Genomic DNA, 22954 nt, shown 5'->3' with positions numbered 1-22954 from the left:
ATTGGTTTTAAATTTTAATATAAATGTTTATCAGTGTTCATAATCAAATATTTGCACAAAAGATTTCCATTTTAACATGTGATTTGTCCGTTGATTAATAAACTTTTGAAGAAGTACTGCAATCAAATACTAAACTTTTTACTTCTCACTTGTTATGAACCTTTACAAATCTGTATTAAATTTAGAAAATCTGTAATCTGATTTAAACCAGTATTCGAACGCAAAAATCTAGTTACGCAATACAAGTAGGTTTAGAATTATCCCTACACAAAAATCTCAGAATTGCGGAAGCAAATAATTTCCTCATGGTAATAACCAAATCATATATATAATAGGGCTGAAAAGTCACCACTTGTGGCTGAACACCCAATTTAAATCTTAATAATTTATATTTAACTCATATTCCAATAAATAGTTATTTAAAAAAAAAAAACGCAAAAATCTATACAATACAGTATAAATGGCATCTCTGGTTCTGCATTTTGTTTTTAGAAGGGCTAATGCCTAAATAGTAACAATTCTTCTTTTTTTTTTGTTTTTTTAAGTTCTCCAGTTAGCACCGTAAAATTTTTAATTTAAAACGAAAGGTAACGAAAACTATTCAAAAATTTTAAACCTCGAAATGATGCCAAACTGTTTCTAAAAATGTCGTGTGTTGTCTTATAGTTGGCATTAGGCCCTTTTAAAGGAAAATTCGGACATTTTGAACCTGAGAGTGTTATAGTGCAATATTTTGGTTTTGATTGCTGTCGCCATTGCTAATTTATGGGATGAATAAAGGACCAACGATTGGCATATTGTCGCAAAACTGAAATGTAGAGGCGCTGCTTGTTTAGAGATGATACTTTCAGCAAGAGCTGTCAAATCGGTAGGAAAATTTCTAAATACTCCACCTTTTCAACGATTTCTTATGAAAACGGGCAAATTCATTTGAAAAATCATAGTAGAAGTTGAAGAACAAGTTTTTACTCTGAGGTGGTAATGTTGATCTTAGTTCATTATGCGAAATCTACCGTTTATTCAGAATAGAGCATTAAACTTGGTTTGATACCTTTTTTCAAATGCCTGGAAATTACAAATAAAGTATCCAAAATAAATAGTACTCGATCGCTATACATTCTATTACTCGAGAAATCAACATTACACTGGTTTCTGTTTAAAAAAATGTTGATCTGAGAAATCCTAACCTTACCCAATTTCACACATTTCTGAAGATTTTCCATGTTTAATCGTAGTTTACACTAAAAAAACAAGTAGTAATCACTTCGAAATCGATTTTCGTCTACTCCGAGTGTACTTTTATTGCTGATATCTATTTGTACTATTGAATAAACGATAAAAATGTTGCAAATCACTACTGCCGATATTAAAATTTTCGAAAGAACCCTCCTTTTCTTGGTTCCATTTTTCATTGACAGGTGTCTCTACCGGTAAATCAGCTTTGTGACAATGTGCCAATAGGATCCATATAAAACCTTGGAGATGAAATTAGCATCACAGTAGTGAACCTATCAGAAGTGTTTTAGTTGATTTTTTAATATTATTTTAATTTTCAATGAATGTGCATAAATTCTCAATGTGGAGCAAGGCGAATTAAACAGAAATATGAACAAATCGAAGTGAAATAGAGAGCCCTTACCCTAATTGGTTCGAAGCGAGCATTCAACGGTCTGAATAAAAAATTAAATATAAGATTACCAATAACCAAGGAATATTTGTAGTTTTCAATGAACAATATTTTTAATGAAAAAAATAAACAAGTCATTTTTTCACAATAAAGTCACACTTACTTCTAGATTCGAACAATATTTGAAACATCGTGGCTTCAATCTAGTAATATTGACCAATCATTTATTTCGAATAAGCTGAAAAAAATTATATTTTCAAACATTTCAGTAATGATGAATTAATATCTGAGCAGCCATTCCGGTTATGACAACTTCACACTGGTGCCGAAGTTTTACCGGACTTCAAATTCCAAACAGACCGGCACAGATGCCGTAAAACAACTGATTTTACTCACTTTCCAAACTAGCTGTTCGCTAATCAAACCTGCTTTGAACCAAGCTGACTTAAACTCATTGCTCCGCGATATATTTGAATGAGAAACGCAGAGAACGAAAGAGAGCCACAAAAGCAGAATTAACTCTCTCGGACTTACTGTTTTTTTTTTACAAATTTTGTTTTTATTCCCCATTCGCAGGTGAGTGTCGGAGTTTAGCACGAAAACCCACGTGTTTTAGTCCGACAAGCACACTCTCATGTGGTCGAAAAAATTTGCATCTTCGCCTACTGTTTCGCTCTTCGCTTCTCAGTGACCGAAATGAGTGTAATGTTTGTACTTACCTTCCACGCATGACGATCATCAGACAACCCGTTTCGATTTGAGGTAGGTAACGAAGAAAACTGACCGCCTACTATGATTAGCAGATAATTTTCGCCAGGAAATGTCATCAACTTCAAATGAAATCGCAACGAAACAATTGGTTAGTATTTTATACGAAATCACCTTTTATTTACTCTCGGCACCTGTCAATCTATTACAGTGTGTCAGTGTATGTTTTGTGTAAGTGTTCGTGTGCATGTACGCTAAATTAAATACAGAAAATATAAAATTCAATTTGGTAAACCTATGGAACGAATCAACAGCAGACGGTAGAGTAACTAACTGAACGGTAACTTTTCGAAAGAGTTTCCCGTTTTTTTTCTTTCTTCTTCTTTCCACCCTTGTTTATAGCGTTTCAGTTCGAATAGATGGCAGCAGTTTGTTTTGTGTGTAGTTTCTAGAATTGTAGCACCACCCTCCTGGCGGCAGTGGTTTTCGCTTGTTGCGATGCCTATTTAATAGACTATAATCTTTTGTAGCAGAATCAATGGTTAAACCTTACTCTTTCAGATATAATCAATAGAATAAATTTGTTTTTAGTAACTATTCTTTGAATTGTAGATAACTAATGATTGAGTTTTGTCCTCTAACCACCCGACAACGGAAATCATACGGAGCTCGCGAATATCCTATCATCTTCGGTAATCGGTGTTTACACACTGTATTCAGTTTGTTCGCCTAGTTTGCTATGGTTTGATCATTAATGCTTTGTTTTGTTTTTTTTGTTGTCTTTTCATAATCCTAGTAGTAATTATTTCATTTGTTTCACTTTTTACTTACCATTTCTCTGTATTTGTGCCTGGAAAGTTTCTGTGCAGTATTTTTTATATTTTATTTTCAAGTATTTATTAGTTCAATCATTGCGTTTTATTTTTATTTTATTTTTTTTTCTGGAAAGTAACTCCCATCTATAAAGAGAGAATCCGACGCTTGTTTTGCTGCTTAGTTACCACTTGAGCTCCGAATTCTGCTACTCTGCCCTAATCGTATAATCAAGTCTTCAGTAGTTTTTTTCCGTCACTGTTCTACCACACTCTGCCTGAACCGAATGAAATCCGGCATTTCACTAACATTCCCGGGCAAGGCTCTTTTGGGCCACATTCCACACACTTTAAGTTTGCTACAGAAGTTTGTTTGCAATGTAGGGTATTTGCCTTTTTGGGTAAATGTGCTAATAGAAAAATATTCCTTTTTTTATTCGTACTATGAATTTTTATCGCTATTTTCTTTTTTTTTCATCTCCATTTCGCTACAGCATAGCTGCCGCCCTAGTTTTGGTTTCTATTTCTTTTTTGTTTTATTTTCTGTGTCGTTCGGATAGAACTTTTGTTACAACATTGATCGCCTAGTGCCGGTGTGTGTGTTTGTGTGAATTTTTGTTTGTTCTTCTTTTATAATTTTTTTCTGCTGACGACGTGAAGGCTAGAGAACTGAAGTACGCAAAAGACTTTTCCTTTTTTCTATTTTCACCGTGGACGATATCAGCAGTCCCATTTCATTTGCTAGCTTGCTAAAGTATGTACAATTGTTTTACAACGGACTATTTACACAGTGAGGATTATACGGTGCGGCAAGGGGGCGGTTGGGGGGTTTGCGCAGTGAGGGGATCACCTTTAGGAAATTCTATAAATTAACCTATAGTTTGGATTAATCAGTAACAATTTTGTTTTGGGAAAACAGGTGCAAAACAAAGATTTGATAATTGTTTAGCTAGTTATTTTTCACCAGAAGAGGAATTTAAAAACTCTAATATAGAACTCACTTCGATTTCTCACAGATGACTACAACGATTTTCACAACCCTTGATTGAAATCATAGGTCTTAGAGTCCCATAGCACAGTGGTTTGAATCGACAAAAACGTGAACTAAATTATCTAGCTCCTAAACCGTTGATCCGATATACATAGTACCTTTGGAGATCTCATTCACAAAAATATACCTCGTGATTTGATCACATAAAAAAATGTGCAAAGCCTACTACGAAAAAAGTTCATTTCAACAACCCTTAAGGTCTGAGGACAGAGGGCCACGTGTCGAGTTTAAAATTGACCACGTGGCTTGCTCAATTCCCTTTGCGCATCGTATTTCTCTTGTACTCTCTCGTATATGAGCAAACTGTACCGGGTTGCCAGCATACATTTTATTATTTTGATGAGAAGTTTTATCACAGTAATCTATCGTATGGGTTGGACATTACATGGATTCCAATGAACAATGAAAAAATATTCAACTTTCACAAAGATTGAATGTCTGTGTGTTTGGCAGCCTTGTCGAGACAATTTTATTTCTCTCTCCTTTTTCAGAATGCTATCAGGAAATCAAAGCGAAAAAAAATGGAGGATGAATCGAAACTGACTTCACAGAAAAATACAAGACTTTATTTTTATCACGATAACATATATGTTTTTATGCACTAATCACATCTAAACTAAATTATCTAGACTTTGTCACGGTAGATTTATGATACAAGCCTTCAAAGCCGATATATTCGATGAACAAGTAGAGGTATGCATTTCCGATTGTTCCAATTTTCAGCAGTTCTTCAGTCAGAAAAAAATACAACACGACCGCTAAAATCAATGAATCATTCTGAAAATTTCACAGAATATTCTCAGCTAAATTTCGAAGACATTGTCAGGTGGGTTTTTCTATATTCTGCACCGTTTCCAAGAAAATTTTATTTGAAACGGGAAAATAGCAAAAAAACCTACCACTTTACGGTACTGTCCTCAGCCCTTAAGAGATAGAAAAACGATGTCTTCTACAAAATTTTAGAACTTCTAACGAGAAAAAAATTTGCCGAAGAGGCTATAGGTCTAACGCCAAAAGTTTCGGATATATGAAGCATTTTCGTTTGAAACCACTTAAAATCAATTTTTTGTACATAATTTTTTCACAATTATTTTCAGTATCTACTATGTTCGAGACAATTATAAAAAACGTAAAATTACACATTTTTGTTAAAGACTGTGCACGGTTCGTCAATGGCCTATCTAGGGAAACATCGATTACCACTCTGTGGAATACAGCCCGTCGTATGAGAAATGCAACCAGCCATAACGAATCCGTAGAATATTCAAATGGCTGGATATTCGACTTCGTCAAAAAAGTTTGACCGGATTTGGTTCGGGAATCAAAAACCTATCGCGTCGTGTCCTCTCGATACACTGAACACGATACCCGCTTTACGATGACGGAGTTTTATCTTGCCCTTTTATCGTGCAACAACAATGCTCCAGGGCGTGATAAAATTAAATTCAACTTGCTTAAAAATCGCGATGTCGCGAAAAACGTCTGTTGAACTAGTGCAACAAGTTCGTCGAACAGTTTTACATCTCATCCAAGTCAGTCGATAAAACAAAACCGCTTACGTTGAGGACAGAAGAAACTAAGTACAGTATTGTGTAGTGAACAATAGAACGACCTCGAAATGACTGAACCAAACGAACAATAGCTACCGCCGACACGAAAGAATACAATTGTTGTTGACTTCAGGCAGTGCAAAATTCGACTTTCGATACGAGAACTTGAAGGTTTGCTTAAAGAGCAAATGCAACTTGACATTAAACGTGTGCATTTACTTCAATGCAATAAGACAAATAATGTTATTTACATCCAGTTTTATAAAGAGTTGGATGCAATTCAATCCGCAAAAGACAATAACAATGTGCACTATGTGGAGCACGAGAACATTAAGTACAACATTCCAGTATATATAGAAGATAGTGCTATAGAAGTGCGTGTGCATGATCTTCCCTCAAGCGTCACGGTTTCATATATTAGCAAAACTATGTCCCAATACGGAGAGATTCTCTCTATCGAAAAAGAAAAGTGGAAGAATTTTTTCCTCGGTATTCTAAATGGCGTACGTTTATTACGCATACACTTGAAGAGGCCTATACCTTCTCATGTAATTTTTGGTCAAGATACAAGAATTCCGTGCAAATCACTTGTTACCTATGACAATCAGATGGCCACATGTCAATATTGCCAAAAAGCTGTTCACTACGGTAAGCCATGCGATAAACCGGACAAGAAGACAACTATACCAAAGGACAACGGTGCTTTCTTTACACCAACCTCAAGCAACCCCAGTACACCTGTGACAGTCACCAACAACAGTGAAGCATCCCTTTCAACGAAACCATCCAACGTATCCCCTATAGAACAAAGTACACCAGCTGCACTTAACAACTTACCATCCAACCAACAAGCAATTGCAACCAATGTACAACAAGGCGCATCTACAGAAACTTGCAACGAAAAGAAGACGGAAATCGACAACAATACCATCGATGCGGCAATGGATGACGAGACGAACCACGAACGAAGTGCACCTCAATCCTCGCAGGAGGGAAATGGAAGCTCCTTTCCCCCTAGAAAAAGGGTGACAACGAGATCCAACTCAAAAAAAAATTATTTAAAGAATCAGTCACGTAAAGCTTGTACGCAAAAAAGGCCTGAATAAAAAATATCTTTTAAATAAAAAAAAACAAGTTCGTCGAACAGAACAGACTGGAGACAAGTGAGGGTTATTGAAACCGGGCAAACCAGCCTCCGACCACAACTCGTATCGACCGATTGCAAAACTTTCCTGTATTCGGAAACTGCTGGAAAAAATGATTCTGTTTCGTCTCGATAAATGGATGGAAACAAGTGGCTTGCTTTCAGATACACAATTTGGCTTCCGTAAAGGCAACGGAACGAACGATTGCCTTGCGCTGCTTTCTACAGAAATTCAGATGGCATTCGCTCACAAGATGGCAAACGGCATCAGTATTCTTGGACATAAAGGGGGCTTTTAATTCAGTTTCCAGTTTCAGTCAGTTTCCAGTCGTTCCCCATTTTTAAACAATTTTTTGCACAACTTATTATCGGAAAAGCACATGCTTTTTTACACATGAAGACTTGATTACCTTACCAATTAGTTATATAGGCCTTCCCCAGGGCTCATTCCTCAGCCCCTTTCTTTATAACTTTTACGTCAATGACATAGATATATGTCTTGAAAATTCTTGCACGTTAAGGCAACTTGCAGATGATGGCGTAGTGTTTATTACAGGATCCAAGTCTACCGACCTGCAAGGACCATTACAAACTACCTTAGACACTTTGTCTACATGGGCTCTACAGCTGGGTATCATTCAAATACCTCGGGGTCTGGTTCGATTCCAAAGGTATCTGGGGATGTCCCATCAGGTATTTGAAACGAAAATGCAAAAAAAGAATCAACTTTCTCCGTACAGTGACCGGGACTTGGTGGGGAGCTCACCCAACAGATCTTATATGGCTGTACCAAACAACGGTATTGTCAGTGATAGAGTATGGATATTCAGCCGCGAAAATACACTTTATCAAGTTGGAAAGAGTCCAGTATCGTTATTTGCGTATAGGCTCGGGTTCTATGCAGTCGACTCATACGGGGAGTCTCGAGGTACTGGCGGGAATTCTCCCGTTGAAAACCCGTTTTTGGGATCTCTCATATCGACAACTCATCCGATGTAGCGTCTTAAACCCGTTGGTTATCGATAACTTTGAACGGGTAGTCGAGCTTAATTCCAAGACCCGATTTATGACATTTTACTTTGATTTCATGTCACGTCACATTAATTCTTCTTCCTACAATCCCCACAGTGTTCGTTTCTATGATACTTCTTATTCTATGGTGTTTTCCGACACATCCATGAAAGAAGATACTGATGGAATCCCGGATCCCGTATACCCTCAAGTGATCCCGAATATTGTTAATGACAAATTTAGAGAAGTCGACTGTAATAAAATGTTTTACACTGACGGATCACATCTCGACGGGTTCACTGGCTTCGGTATTTTTAATGAAAATTTCACCGCCTCCTACAAACTCAGTGATCCGGCTTCGGTTTACGTCGCAGAACAAGCTGCAATTCATACCGTTCTCGTTTTTGAACTTAGACGCGGGCTACTCTGACTTCGAGTAAAACGAACACGTGGTAAGCGCCCTAAACAACAACTCATGAAAAAAAGAAAAAATAAACAAACTCGGCTGGATGCGTGGTGCGACCCGAGAAAATTTTCAGAGCGAAACTACGCGATTGGAGTCCGATCTAGAGCGGCCTCAGGTTGCTAAAACAAATATATCAAACGTTATTTGGACGACTCTGGGTCAGCTTTCGGGCTGTTCTGATCAATAAACGAAAACAGTATCAGTATACCCTTGAGATCATTGAAACTTTGCCCACAGACCATTACTTCATTGTATCGGACAGTCTCAGCTCTATTGAGACTCTTCTCTCAGTGAAGCCTGGAAAGTACTCGCTGTATTTCCTGAGGAAAATACGAGAACAACTGAGTGCTTTATCTGAAAAATCATACCGGATTACCTTGGTTTGGGTCCCATCACATTGTTCCGTAAGGGGTAATGAGATGGCGGACTCACTGGCAAAGGTGGGCGCATTACAAGGTGAAACCTACACAGTTCGAAAAAATCTTGTAATTTTACATCTTATAAGTTGCACATAAATGGAGCGCCGTATATCATACAAATTTATATTCAAGAACATGTAAAATTGTGTGATTTGAAAATTATATGTCGATTACTCGACTGAACCACAGGGCTCATATCTGTTCATTGTATAATTGATAAATATAAATTCATACAGCGGCACTTGGTAGTCGAGTGCAAATTACACTCGGAGCATGTAAAATTCTGTGTGAGTGGAATATTGCGTCATTTGAAAAATTAAGCAGTTGTGAATTGTATCGTTTGTAGAATTCTGTCACCTTTAAAATTCATAATTTTTTTCTGTGTATGAAAGACCAATCTGCTTCAATGAATTTTTCAGTCGTTCTCGTCAAGCTGGCAAACCTCCTGGAATGATGGATGTCTAGGACGGTGGTTACATTCCATTATACCGCAGGTATCAACGAAAGCTTGGTTCCGAGCTTCTTTGCTCAAAGCGCATCGCATAGTGCCCTCTCTTTCTCTTTCTTTCTTCTACAGTGGTCCTACCCCAAACGAACTAAACACTGGTCAAGCTGAATTGCTGGAAACCATCCATAAATGACACACCAACATCAAAGTACACCAACAAAGCATCCGAGTCTAGTATAGTCTCTTCCTCGTTACAATCTGGAGAACGTCGTGAACCCGGTAATGCAAAGTGTGTTTGAAAGATGCAAGCTATTAATGAATGATTTGTAATATCAAAATTCGTATAAAATCAATACAGTATAGGTCCCACCCTCCTGACACTCCTTTACTAACTCTAGGCCGCCCCTTAATACGGTCTCCACTCTTTTCCACCTAACAACAAGACAATCGGCCACGATAAGCCAACGCAAATGAGCCCAATAAAAATTTTACTTATAAAAAAATGTGACAACCCTGCACGCTATACAAAATTGAACAAAGCACGCTGTGTGCTAGACGGTAGTGTTTTGACACTCATCGCCCTATAATTTCGGAACCGGAAGTCGGATCTGGATGAAATTGCACAGTATCTTTTAAGACAATGAGAGCTTTAATTTGAATTATGAATTGTAAAATCGGTTTAACCGTTGTTAAGAAATTCACGGTTTTTGGGGCTTTTCTTCACTATTATCGGTTCTTTCGCAAGCGGAAACTGGGGACTAGCAATTCTAAAGTAGATTTATATATCCACTAACTTACAAGGTCTGCCAACTAGATGAAGTTAGTTTTTCCAAAAATTTGCGTCGTTTGTGAAAGAATACTCATGAAAATTTTTACATATCGCGCTGTAATACCTGAACCGGAAGTCGGATCTGGATCAACTTCTACGGGACTTTTTAAATAATTTTAAGACCTTTAATTTGCATCTTAATTTGTGAAAATCGGTTAAGAAATTTCCAAGAAAAGTGAGTGCGCATTTTCTCGTAGATTTGCATATATTATCTTATTATTCCGGAACCGGAAGTCGGATAATGATAAAATTCATTGCAAGTTATGAGACCATAAGACCATTCGATTGAAGCTATGCGGCATTAGATGCTAAAATGAAAAGTTAGATTAAAGCGAAGAAAAGCGGTTATTGGCGTCGATTCGTAGACGGATTATCCAGAGAAACATCAATGAGCACTCCTTGGAACACGGTCCGACGAATCCCAAGTAACAATTCGAATGCCTAATGGTTTTGATTATAATTTATTGGAGTTTTGTAATTGATTTATCAATCACTACCTGTTTTATGACAACTATAATAAGTGTCTCTTTTAACCAGTAATATCATAGTTTTCAAAGCTTCTACAGGGTGATTTTTTAAGAGTTTGAGAACTTTTTTAAACAATAAAACGCATAAAATTTGCAAAATCTCATCTCATCGGCGTTTTATTGTTTAAAAAAGTTCTCAAGCTCTTAAAAAATCACCCTGTATAAAACCCTTTACCTACACTAAAAATAAAATAAAAATAAAACAATTTGCACTAGAATAAAACCATGCAAACACTTTTAATATTGCTTAGGTTAAGTGTAATTTGCATTAAAAGAAATTTCATGGCCGCCATTATGATGCTCTATACCGTAGCATTTATTGACATCAAATAAACTTCGAAATGCAAAAACGAGGAAATATGTTTGACACTCATGATTCATTTACAGATCGTATGCACAAGTTTTATCGCCACAGAGTAGTTTTATACAAATATGACGATGAATCACAAAAAAACAATTTTCATAAATCATGGAAACTTTCGCAAAAACCGCATTTGTTTCAAGGCGATTAGTTATAATTCTTATTTTTATCCTTACATTCACGATAAAAATAAAAGCGCATGAAGTTTTTACGTTCGGAAAAGGTCTCAAACTCGTAATTAAAATATATATACTTACTGATTGCATTCAAAGTAGACATGACACACATAGTCAAGAAAAATATCATCAAAACGACAGTTTATTCATAGCGGAATTCATTCCATCCAAAGAAATTTATTGTTGATCGTAAAGCTGGTTTCAAAATTTTCTTGAATTTGGAGTTTTAAAGCAGGTTTATGCTGATTCTTCATTTTGATTTATAAACCTTATGAAGAATGGTCCACTTTGCAGGAACATGCTCTTATAGAGGTTTTCAGTAGGCTTTCGTGGAGTTTAAAGTTTTATTGCAAGATTTATTATGTAGCATTGAAGACAGCTACAAGTATTTAATAATATTAAAAATGTTACTTGGGATGCGTAACCATAACACCACGAACGAAAATGATGAATATTCCAACCGCTGGATATTCGATTTCGCTAAAAAAGTATGTCCTGACTCTGTTCCGGAACAGACGATCATGCGCGTCGCCTCATCAAACAGAAACGAAACACCTGTTTCGATGGTAGAATTCTCACTTGCGCTCTTGTCGTGTAACAATAAAGCTCCGGGGTTAGACAAAATCAAATGCAACTTGTTGAGAAATTTGCCCGACTCTGCCAAAAGGCGCGTATTGAATTTATTCAATAAGCTTCTTTAGGATAATATTGTCCCACATGACTGGAGACCAGTAAGAGTTATCGCCATTCAAAAACCAGGGAAACCAGCCTCCGATCACAATTCGTATCGGCCGATTGCTATGCTTCCCTGTATCCGAAAATTGTTCGAAAAAATGATTCTGTTTCGTCTGGACAATTGGGTCGAGACTAATGGCTTACTTTCAGATACACAATTTGGCTTCCGCAGAGGCAAAGGAACGAACGATTGTCTTGCGTTGTTCTCAACCGAAATTCAAATGGCATTTACTCGTAAAGAACAAATGGCGTCCGTTTTTCTAGACATCAAGGGGGCTTTTGATTCAGTTTCCATAAACATCCTATCCGAGAAGTTGCATCAGCATGGTCCTTCACCCATTTTGAATAACTTTTTGTATAATCTGTTGTCCGAGAAATACATGTATTTCGCGCATGGTGATTTGTCGACAATACGATTCAGTTACATGGGTCTTCCTCAGGGCTCATGCTTTAGCCGCCTTTTATACCTGAATTATGAATATGTACCGTTACAATTCTGGAAGCGAAGCAGTAAAAGTAACAACACAACTAATACAATTCGGAAGTTCGAATGAAGCGTGTCAGTATTGTTCCTGTTCACGTCTTCCAGTTATGTCTCTAACATTACCCACTCGCTTTTTTCTTGTTTATAAATGCTAGTAGAAATTTTTGAAAATTACAGCAGACATGGACACAATTCATGAGAACGTTATTCGCAAAATGACTAGTTTTCACAAGAATCGTTTGAAAATTTGCTAAACATTCCCAGCATTTCATGTGTAAATTTGTTTAAATATGGCTTAGATCTACAGTGAAAATGAGTCATTTTTGACGCTCGTCTCAAGGCAAAGTCTTGGAATTACATTCCTTCAGTGAAATTTGACTTTTGTTGTCAACATACTTTGCAGCCGATTCAGAGCGGTTCAGAACCATTGCATGGCTGGTGCTACGATTCTACTGCCAGACACTAAGAATTCTTCCTGGTCGGGACTCGAACATACGACAACTGGCTTGTTAGACATGTGCCACAGTGTTGGTGATTGCCGAAAATTTGACAGAAGCTGCTATATTGCTATCTATATTGTATGCAACATTTTCAACCCGGTAGAAGATGCTACAAGAAATCGTGTCTCTCAATGCATGAACCGTGAGAGAATTTTGCTACACTTTTTCGCTCCACTTCATACTCCTAGTATTTCACGCCCTTAAAAAAATGTACAGTTTGATAATGATCGTTGCTGTGTGGAATTTCCCGAGAGAGTATCGTAAGTTGGCAATTATCGCAGAAAATCGAATCGATGATTCGACTTGATGATTCTCATACTAGGTGGCAATATTTCAAAACCCTTGCGAGGAGCAGTCACAGACATTTTCATAGACACAACTTATACAAAGGTTATATGCACATAGTTAGAATAAGCGGCAATAGTAAAATGATTCTATCAACTGCCTGTATACAATCGGATCGCGAAACGAGAAAGAGCGACCGTTTGTTGCTTCAGAGAGGATTCCCACAGCAGCGAGCTAACCTTTGATTCTCAGACAGGTCATCGAGAGAAATTCGCTCTCGCACTGGTGTCGATTCTATGTTAAATGAGCCATGCCGGGTTTTTGTTGTTGCGATGATATCCGTCTCTCTTTGATGGCACTGATTCAATCGTGTGATGAGTTGCAAGTGAGCGTTCTTTGATACGATAAAAGCCATCCTTGATGCGCCCTATGCATTGAACCGGCAATAATGTCGGACTGAAAAGATGTTTTAAATTTATTCTGTGACGCTTTTTTTAAAATAAATGATTCAAAAATAAGTTCATAATGCATTATTCCTATAACGAAAAGAATGAAACAAAAAAAAAAGTAATATTCCCATTAAACACAAAAATTGATAAAACCAGAGAAACGCTAAAAACATGATGATAGCTATTTCTATCCTAAAACCGAACAAAATATTGCTTGTGACTACCGACAGCCGCTCACCAAACCGCCAACCCGCCAATTACATCTACAGGTAACACGAACACAAGAGCTTGGTAACATTCGGAAAACGGAAAACCGAAACAAGTGCTCTTCACTGTTATTTACTAGAATAATCTTACCGTTTATGCATTCCATTCTCTTTTTTTTTTTTGCTTCTTCTTCCTACTCTCCCGGTACGTGTATCAGTAACAGCTTACGATAGAAGTTTAGTGTTTTATCCACTAGTTTAGTTTTGTGTGTCATTGAGTAACGACTTATACTTTTTTTTGTTAAATTTAATTTTTGTTTGAAAAATATTTGGCTAGTTTTCCTCTTCCGTATTTGCGTTAGGATGCGGTTTTTGCTTACCCTCTTAGTTTAGTGACGTTTTGCTACTGCTCAAATTAACTACGGTTTGACTCCAATTCGGCACCATTTCCCGTGCCCACGTTTTTTCTGGTGTTTTTTTTTGTATGGACAAAGCAGGTCCCACCGTGGGCCTTGGGACGATTCGAATCAATTCGTTTGGCCGCTCGGACCAATCAGAAAAAGAGTTATAATAGAAAACTAAGGTCGAATCACAAGATTTTTGTAGAATAAAAATCTTACAAATGTTTTTTTTTAAAAAGATCTCTATAATACTTTTTTTTTGGTTTATCAAGTTCCACTTGTTGAAAGATATCAGATCGCTCTACCGGTGTCATCCAAATGCAGATTACTATGGGCAGTTTGGGATCTGTCTATGACCGCCATTTTATGTTTGTATCTATCAATAACGTTATGCTACTACTCATTTTCATAAATGTCTCTATCGGAGTTACCCACCTGTATCAGGGTGTGTGTGTGTGAGTGTTTATTTTTTTTCTCTTTTGGCGAATAATCGGGTGGGAATCATCAGAATATGAGGATTCCGATTGTGGTGCGTTCAGCAGTACGCCAGGTCGTCCATGTCGACGTAAACAACATGTCACACGGTCGTCTCCCGGTCGACGTGGATGTATTCGACCGGTTGCAGCCCGTGTCAGGAGTCCGGATCGAAGAATAGCGGTTCCTTTTTGTAGTCCTTCTTGGAAAGGGTACCGTTTAGCGAGGTGGACGCCGTTTTCAGTTTCTCGTTGGACTTCTGACGTTTTCTCACCATCGCCAGTACGCAAAAGATGAGACAGGCGGACAGGGCCGCAGCAAGACAGCCGAACGCGGCAAACATTCCACCGGGAAGTTCCATCAATCGGCTGCCACACTCCTGCTCACTCTCGTCGAACCCGGACGGGCAGTTGGGGCGACCTGGACGGGCGAAAGTAACGAAATTCCATTGCTAGTGTGGCAGTTTCATACGAAAAGAAAAACAATGGTTTAAAGCTTACCGTCACACCACAAAACGCTTCCAATGCAGGCATCCAGCTCCGGGCAACGATGCTCGCACTCAGTTTCCCGCGGGTAGAGCCCAAACTCGACCAGGGTGTCATTGGCAGTGAAGTTGGTTTGCAGATCCAGCTGCTGAATTAGTGAGGCCTTGGTGCGTTGAATTTCCAACCAGGAAAACGCAATACTTCCCGGTTCTTTGTGGATCGGTTCCAGCACCATACTGACCGGTCTACTTGGATTGCCGAAAAAAAAATGAAAAAGAAAGAAATACAAAATTTCGCGAATGCCTTTTGTCGATCGTAGTAACCTTCAAAAACAGCACGCTTACCTATCGGAGTTCAAAAACGGTTGGCTACTCATCCAGTCCTCGGAGAATATATGCAACGCAGCCGAACGGCTGGACGGAGGCGACGGGCAAATTACTCGCATAACCTTCAACGGCTTTCCACTGTAGACCATGAGACGATTTCGGGTGTTACACTTGGAGAAGTCATCCTGCGCAGCCGGTTCCAACGAAAGGAAACTACCCCAAGTACGGACGAACAGGCTACGATCCTGTTGCTGGGCTTCGATAAACCAAGGCAACCCATCGCAGCTAGCTTCGTGAGATCGTAACGGATAACTAACTTCATCCTCTCCGCCGGAACCACGCAATTTTAGACGCTTCCGACACTCCGGCACCCGTATGAAGTCGTACGATGCGTGAAAGTACACATCGGCAAAGTCCTCGGAGATGTTCAATCTGGTCACTACAAAGGTCAATTCCAACGTGCGGGAGTTCGACACGAACGTTAAAGGAGAATTGTACGAGCTGGTGGTGTTATCACAGAAACAACCTAGGGGTATTTTAACGTCATGATACGGTACATCGAACAGCCGTAGCTCGCCAGCCCGACCGTCCGGATCGGCTTCCGACGGGACACATTTTGCCCGTCCCGTGTGACCATCGGATTCGGTTACACAGGCGGCCGATTCTCCGAAAGAAACATTAAAGAGCTCGATACGAACCTACAAAACGTCACTTATGAAATACGAACCTAGAAATTACGTCACGTCAAACTTCAACTTACCCTTTCTCCAACGGGAGCTTCGAATCGATACAAACATGAGATGTTTTTTGCTCCACCTCGGCCATGCAAGAACACGTTCCGGGGAGACTGAAAGTCTCCCTTTCTTTTGCGAAAAACTCTGGAGCATAACAGTGGCACCTCCTCACCTTTCTGCCCAAGATAAGGTTCCCCACCCAACTCTGTATCGACAAATTCGTACTTGATGCCAAAGTTCGATGGAAACAGCGAAGTTCCCGTCATCGTATGGAATTCAAGTTTCTATACAAAAAAAAGAAAACACACACACAATCAGGAAAAATGGTCGCACACGTTTTCACTACAAACTCACCAAATCACTTCCCGTGCTTACGTAACTCTCCAGAGGAGTACATGGCCGCATCCGTTCGTTCTTGGTCTCCAGTGAGACATGATCACACAGCTTCGGCGATTCGTTATCGTAGAACTCCGCCACCATCCGTCGATTGCTGCGGGGAGATTTGTCCTTTCGGCTTCCGTGTTCTTTCAGCACATCATTTCGAGACCCTTCCCTGGAACCTTTCCCACTACCCGAAGAATACTTTGAAAACTTGTCCTGAAGTCCCACTCCAAAGACCAGTCCCTTTTCCGCTCCTAGTCCGCTCTGCTGATGCGGTTGCTGCTGCGGTTGGTTGAATATACTGTTAACGGTGGGACCGTAGATGTACTGATCGACCGGATTCCACACGTTGTCGATGTTGATCTTCAAGCTCTTTCCATGCTGACCGACCGTTCCGTAGTAGGTACCGACGGTGCGGTTCATCATCTGCTGATACAACGCCGTAGTGCTTGTCCCGGCAAATACCGATGGCGTAACTCCTCCGGAACTGTACGACGAACCAGCGGATGATGAAGACGAGGCCATCTGCGTGGTCACCGACGAGGTCCCGATGATGGACGACGGTGAAGTCGTTCGCAGTGGCACATACGTACCGATACTGTCCCAGAGCCGGAGTCGGGTTAGCCACGGTAGAGTTGATTCGCCCTGTGTAAGAAAGCGGATGAGGATATGAATTCGTCTATAGAAAGGACAAAGAATTGCTGGAAAGCAGACTTTTGATCAAAATCTCTAAGATTTTTTATGGTACTTAGAATAATTGTTTCAGCCCGTAAACAATCTTAAAATCCTTAAGTTTTAGGCTTGTTTGAAAGTTTTTTTTTGGGTTATTGATTTAGTTCGAAGAACAAATGGCAGACACTTTCCCTTCCGGAGAAGTGTCCTATCCGACATACCGCTCAAGGAGACGACAGAATTGATTTAGACAGTTTTAGGCTTTTTGGATGGATTTTCTACCAAATCGCATTCGGAGTTGGCAGCACGTTCTCATATTTCAACGAAAATTTTTGGACCTGTAAGCTTTGTCACAAATAATTATTTTGCATAAGGAGTGTAACGAAAATTAGCTATCCCCGTACATTTGTGTTGTACGCATGGATTTGTGATGGTTTTTTATGCTCAGATCACAGCATGCTGTGCGTTTGGCTGTCAGCTTTCATTTGTTTACTTGTTTGTGCGGTTGAAATTCTGCGTTTTCAAAATGTCGCGCATTGAAAACGAAGTGAAAATTAAGGTTCTGAATACGGGAGCGGGTCATATCGCCGAAAGCCATTTCGCCGAAAGTCGTTTCGCCGAATGCCATTTCGCAGAAAGTCGTTTCGCCGAAAGGGTCATCTCGCCGAAAGAGTCATTTTACCGAAAGGGTAATTTCGCCGTAAGTGTCATATCTCCTGCATGGTATGTCTCCTGTATAACTGATGTGGCGCAGCCACATAACCGAAGCCAAGATGGCTCGGCGGCACAAAGCCGCCGAGCCGACTCCAGCTGAGTCGGCCGCCGACCCGCCGTCGGAAGCGGCGGCCTCTTGCATACAAACCTGTAACCGCCTTGTTTGCCCGGGCTACTCAAAGCTAGGTTTCTTTGCTTTAGTTAGGTCCGAACGAGTGGTAGCGAGGTCGGACAATACATGAACCAAAACGATGTGGCGTAGCCGCATTAGTATTTTTTCATTTTCACTTAATAAACGGAAAGTACCACCTACATTTGCCTGGTAGATACACCTATGCAATTGCTTTGATGCTTACTAGCTAATAGTCAATAAGTTTTCTTGGGAACTACTTTCTGAGGTTCATGAATCAATCTTTATTCAAGTAGAACAATGGTAGGGCAACAAAACGGGCGTTAACGCTATCATATTTCGTTTGTCTTTAATTTAAATCAATTCTAATTACGATTTCAAGACGATTTCAGGATTCGGCAAAATGACTTTCGGCGAAACGGCTTTCGGCGAAATGACCCTGATCCTTGAATACATGGCTAAGTGAGAAGGGTATTACTATGCGAAAATTGGCGAAGCGGTTTGGAATTCATCATGACAATGTTAAAACCATCATTCGTAAGTTTGGAGAACACTATTCTTTGGATGAGCTACTAGAAAGAGGCAGAAACCCAAAACTGGGCCAGAAAGTGGTATCTCTAATCATGAAGAACAAATCAATGTCAATACGTGATTTGGTAAAAAAAGCAGGAACGAGTGTCGGAATGCTCCAGCGTATCAAAAGGTGAAATTACCTGAAGACCTACAAAAAGCAGAAAATCTCGAAACAAAGTGTAGAACAGAAGAAGCTAGCAGCAACAAGGACCCAGAAATTGTATTCGCGCCTTTTGCAGGGTCCGGATGCATGCGTTTTTATGGACGATGAGACTGATGTAAAGGAGAACTCAAAAACCCTTCAAGGTCCAAAATACTTTACTGTCGTCGTCGTCGATTCAAGTGGAGAAATTCGGTCGAAAGGTACTGGTATGGCAAGTAATATGTTCCTGTGATTTGAAGTCAACCATTTTTACACTACCGGAACTATAAATGCAGAAATCAATCGATCTGTGTGTCTTCCAGAAGAGATTGCTGCCTTTATATAGGAGGCATAGTACACCTCCACTGTTTTGGCCGGATTTAGCGTCGACTCGCTATGCCAAAACCAATTGGCTAGCGGAAAAGGGTATAAATTTCGTTGAGAAAAATATCAATCCACCAAATTGCCCTCAGCTTCGACCCATCGAACGTTACTGGGCAATCGTGAAAAGGGTCTTCAAGAAGACTGGTGGAACATGCAGGAGTTCTACAAAATTTGGGCTCAAGCGTCAAAAAAATGCCTTCGATCGAAAGTTCGAGAACTCGTGAAGGAATAACTTAAATTTCATCCTGTTTTCATTATGCTCAAGTTTAACTTCGTACAATAAAGGATCAATCATTAGTTTGAATAAAATATAGTCTTTTATCAAAATTTGAAAGAAAAATTTGTGGTTAGCCTATTTTCGATACACTCCTTAGAGGCGTACGTGTGCGAGAAAAATGTTAGCAAGTTGATCTGTCAAAATTCAAAGGAAAACAAATTTGTGATTGTAAAATCATTTATAGATTATTTACAACATCATTTGTTTATGCGGAAAGTAATTTTCGTGTGAGAAAATTCATTTTCTACCTCTTTTTTGCCAGCACCCGAGGTTCTGTTTTAATTCTGTCTAAATGATGGAAAAAAAACATCATTTTTGCGGATCAACAAATCAAAGCAGCATAGACAAAGTAGATGTTTTTCTAGACCAAAACGTTTCTGTTCGGTTTTTTAAATTTTTGGTGGTTGTTTAACACTGCTAATACCACGCCTAAAAAAGTTACGCGAAGCACCAAGCCTCAAAAAAAGTTGAAACGGTAACTTTGAGCTATCATAGCTCAGTTTTTACTTGACCAATTTCGATAAATTTTACACCCTCAAACTTTGTGAAGTTTGTAGATTGTTTTAAGTATGTCATTATTGTCGATCGCTTAGGAAAAACTGATGAAAATCTGATTTTTCCTGTTCCATGTTTTTGTTCAAGCTCGAGATATGCCCTATCAGCATTCATGCGGCACCTGCATCGCGAATAGGATATTGAGAACTTCATCTTTACCGTGTCATAACTTTGTTGTTAGTCAACCGATTTTCGAAATTTGTTCATCAGTGGAAAGGTACTACTTCCAGAAATAAAATGCACTGAAAAAAAAAACGGAAAATAGGGTTGTCTACCCAAAGTTATAATGAAAGCTGTGGATAGATGTCGACAGAAAAGGTAAGACTTTCAACAATGATCGTAATTATCTCAAAACTCAAAGCGATGACCTACATATTTTTACACATCATTCTATTGCTAGTGATACCAGCTTCAATTTTCTCCCAACTACCATTCTTGCACTATCTAAAGAAAACCTTAAAAAAATCGATCGAATTTATAAATATGTATGAATTTTTCATTTTTATCACATGTTTGTATATAACTCAAAAATTAAAGCGATGACATGTACATTTTTCTACTCCAAATATTGGAATCATTACCAGAAACAATTTATTGATGAACAAAAATAAATATATTTTCAAAGAATCTCAAGAAATTTGGTACAAAAACAGAGAATTTTTATTATTGGGAAAATTTTGCAAACATAATCAAAACAAAACTTTAAAATTATATGACATATATTTTTTCATTCAGTTGGAAATTTATTATAAACAAAATTTATGAAAAAAACTGAAACTTGGATTTCACTGACAGTCCTAAAAATTCTGGTAAATATACGTAAACTCTGAAAATAATTATATTTTGGTATTGCACAAAAGATCTAAACAATTTTTATGCACAACCCAAACGCATTTGATAACTACTAAAATTCTGACTTTGTTGTAGGTTTGCCGTAGAATCTCAAAAAATAGGTAAAAGATCAGAAATTTTAAAATTTCCGAGTTAAATTGCATTGCACAGTGGTCCGGATCCACAATTTAGGGGGACAAAAACATTTGTGGCTTAACCTTATATTTTAGAGCTATGTTGTCTTCAAAACAAATGATCAGTGAAAGATAAGCCATATTTTGATGTACATGGTATTAGGGTGGCTCTTATTATCAAGGTGATCCAAAACTTATTTTCCGGATGTATTGAGATAGAGGACTGCATTTTTCGGCAAAATTGTAGATAAACTTAGATAGTAGTATCTGCAACGGTTTTAGTGTTACAGCTATTTTTAAAGAGCAACTTAGGGTGTTCCTCAAAAAATCAGATTTATTGCTCTAGTATTTATATTTTTCTCTTTTCGTTTTTTAATCTTTGAACATCTTTTAGAGTTTGTTAAAACTAATTTTTTAATGACTTTCAGGTAGCGTTTTCTGAACCGAAGTTATGAGCAAAACTAGTTAAAAAACAGGTTATTTTTAAACTGCTATATCTAACATTGAGGAAAACGAAAAAAATCCGTTCCGTTCTCCGTTTGACGTTATTTTCGAGCATGTTTATTAAAAAAGGCGGAGGAGATATTTTTTAAAAATTTTTTAAATTATGTTCATACATTTAGTTTTTTCGTTGAAAAATATTCGTATCAGTCATTTATTAGCTATATAAGGTATTTTTGTCTTCTGAAGTGTCAAATTAATTCAAATGCATATTCGGGAAGAAATCGTTCTGCATTCTACGGGGAATGCAGAATGGTGTCGCTTTTGTAAAATCTCTAACGTCTCTCGGTGGTTGGAGGTTTTATCAACCGTGCATTTTGGCACCTGCAGATCGTTCAGCATCCTTTCGGGGATGCAGGACGACTTATTCTCAATTCCCTTCCATGTTCCTTTTATCATTCCCTTCCTATCAGGAAGTTGATGAGAAGCTACGCAAGGCACGAATCTCCAAATAACTAGGGGAACGTGCCACTTGAGCCAATTAGTTCTGATAACATAGGTGTAGGGTTTCATTTAGTAAAAAGCATTCAAACGAAGAGGTTGTTTTTCGGACGAAGACAACTGTAAGCTGCAAATAGATTGGTTGGTTGGTGCTAATCGCAAAGGCTGCTGCAAAGCCAATATTCGGGGCGATTCCAGTTTCATAAGTACCTGAAATAGTGGAACTCACTTCACTGAGAAAGATGGCCTAACCGATTTGAGAACTGTTTCATTTTGTAGGTTACACTAGTTCATGCACTAGCTTTCATGTTTTTCAAAAATCAAACAAAACTGTTTGAAGAATACATTTTTATATGAGAATAAGAGAGATATGAGAAAGGCATCATTACACAACTAGGTGGATAAAAACAAGTTTTACTTAATTTCGTATGATTTTTTGTGCTAAATTCAGAATTCTACTTTTTCTGAATTGTTTAATAATAGAAAATTCAAATAATTTTCGAATTCTATACATTCCGAAATAATTCTAAGTTTGTGATATTTAAATTTTAATATTCTATCGATTATAATTGATGTCGTTTAGGATAGCGGAAAATTTAAGATATATGTTTTTGTTCTTAATTGCTTGTAAAACAAAAATCAAGCAACATTTTTTTTTAAATTGTAGTTGGTTTCTTTGGCCATGGGTTAGTATATGGAATTCATATAAATTTACGTTCTATTTCTTTTTGTACAAAGCCATTGTAATAATTTAAAATTTTCGTGTTGTTACAAAATTTATTTTATTAATAGCAACAAATTCTACGTCTTTTTGAAACAGATGAAATCAAAACGGATTCCAATATTTTCACTTTGATTTGCGGAGACGTTATACGCAATATATATCAGAAATTTTGAAATTTCCGATCTTCTACCGATTTTCTGAGATTTTACGGAAAACCTAAAACAAAAAAACCTAATTTTAGTAGTTAACAATTCCGTTTGGGTTGTGCATAAAAATTGTTTAGGTTT

General features: G+C 38.2%; 1 protein-coding gene across 2 annotated transcripts in view; it reads right to left on the bottom strand.

The window, feature by feature from the left end:
- Positions 1-2483: 2483 nt before the first annotated feature.
- LOC131435237 (uncharacterized) overlaps positions 2484-22954 on the bottom strand; it is a 401022-nt gene continuing 380551 nt past the window's right edge. The window contains exons 12-16 of one of the 2 annotated variants that reach the window (XM_058602906.1): positions 16563-17234; positions 16235-16492; positions 15493-16172; positions 15164-15396; positions 2484-15083 (exon numbers count right to left, since the gene is read on the bottom strand). In XM_058602906.1, coding sequence (XP_058458889.1) covers positions 14821-15083; positions 15164-15396; positions 15493-16172; positions 16235-16492; positions 16563-17234 — 2106 coding nt within the window. In that variant the 3' untranslated portion in view covers positions 2484-14820. The remainder of the gene's footprint in view (positions 15084-15163; positions 15397-15492; positions 16173-16234; positions 16493-16562; positions 17235-22954) is intronic. The other variant, XM_058602907.1, reaches the window with a different exon arrangement.

The sequence above is a fragment of the Malaya genurostris genome, chromosome 3 (genome assembly GCF_030247185.1).
Source record: "Malaya genurostris strain Urasoe2022 chromosome 3, Malgen_1.1, whole genome shotgun sequence".
Classification (NCBI taxonomy): Eukaryota; Metazoa; Arthropoda; class Insecta; order Diptera; family Culicidae; genus Malaya; species Malaya genurostris.
Note: the sequence above shows the minus strand (reverse complement) of the source record. Positions and strands in the feature narration are given on the sequence as shown.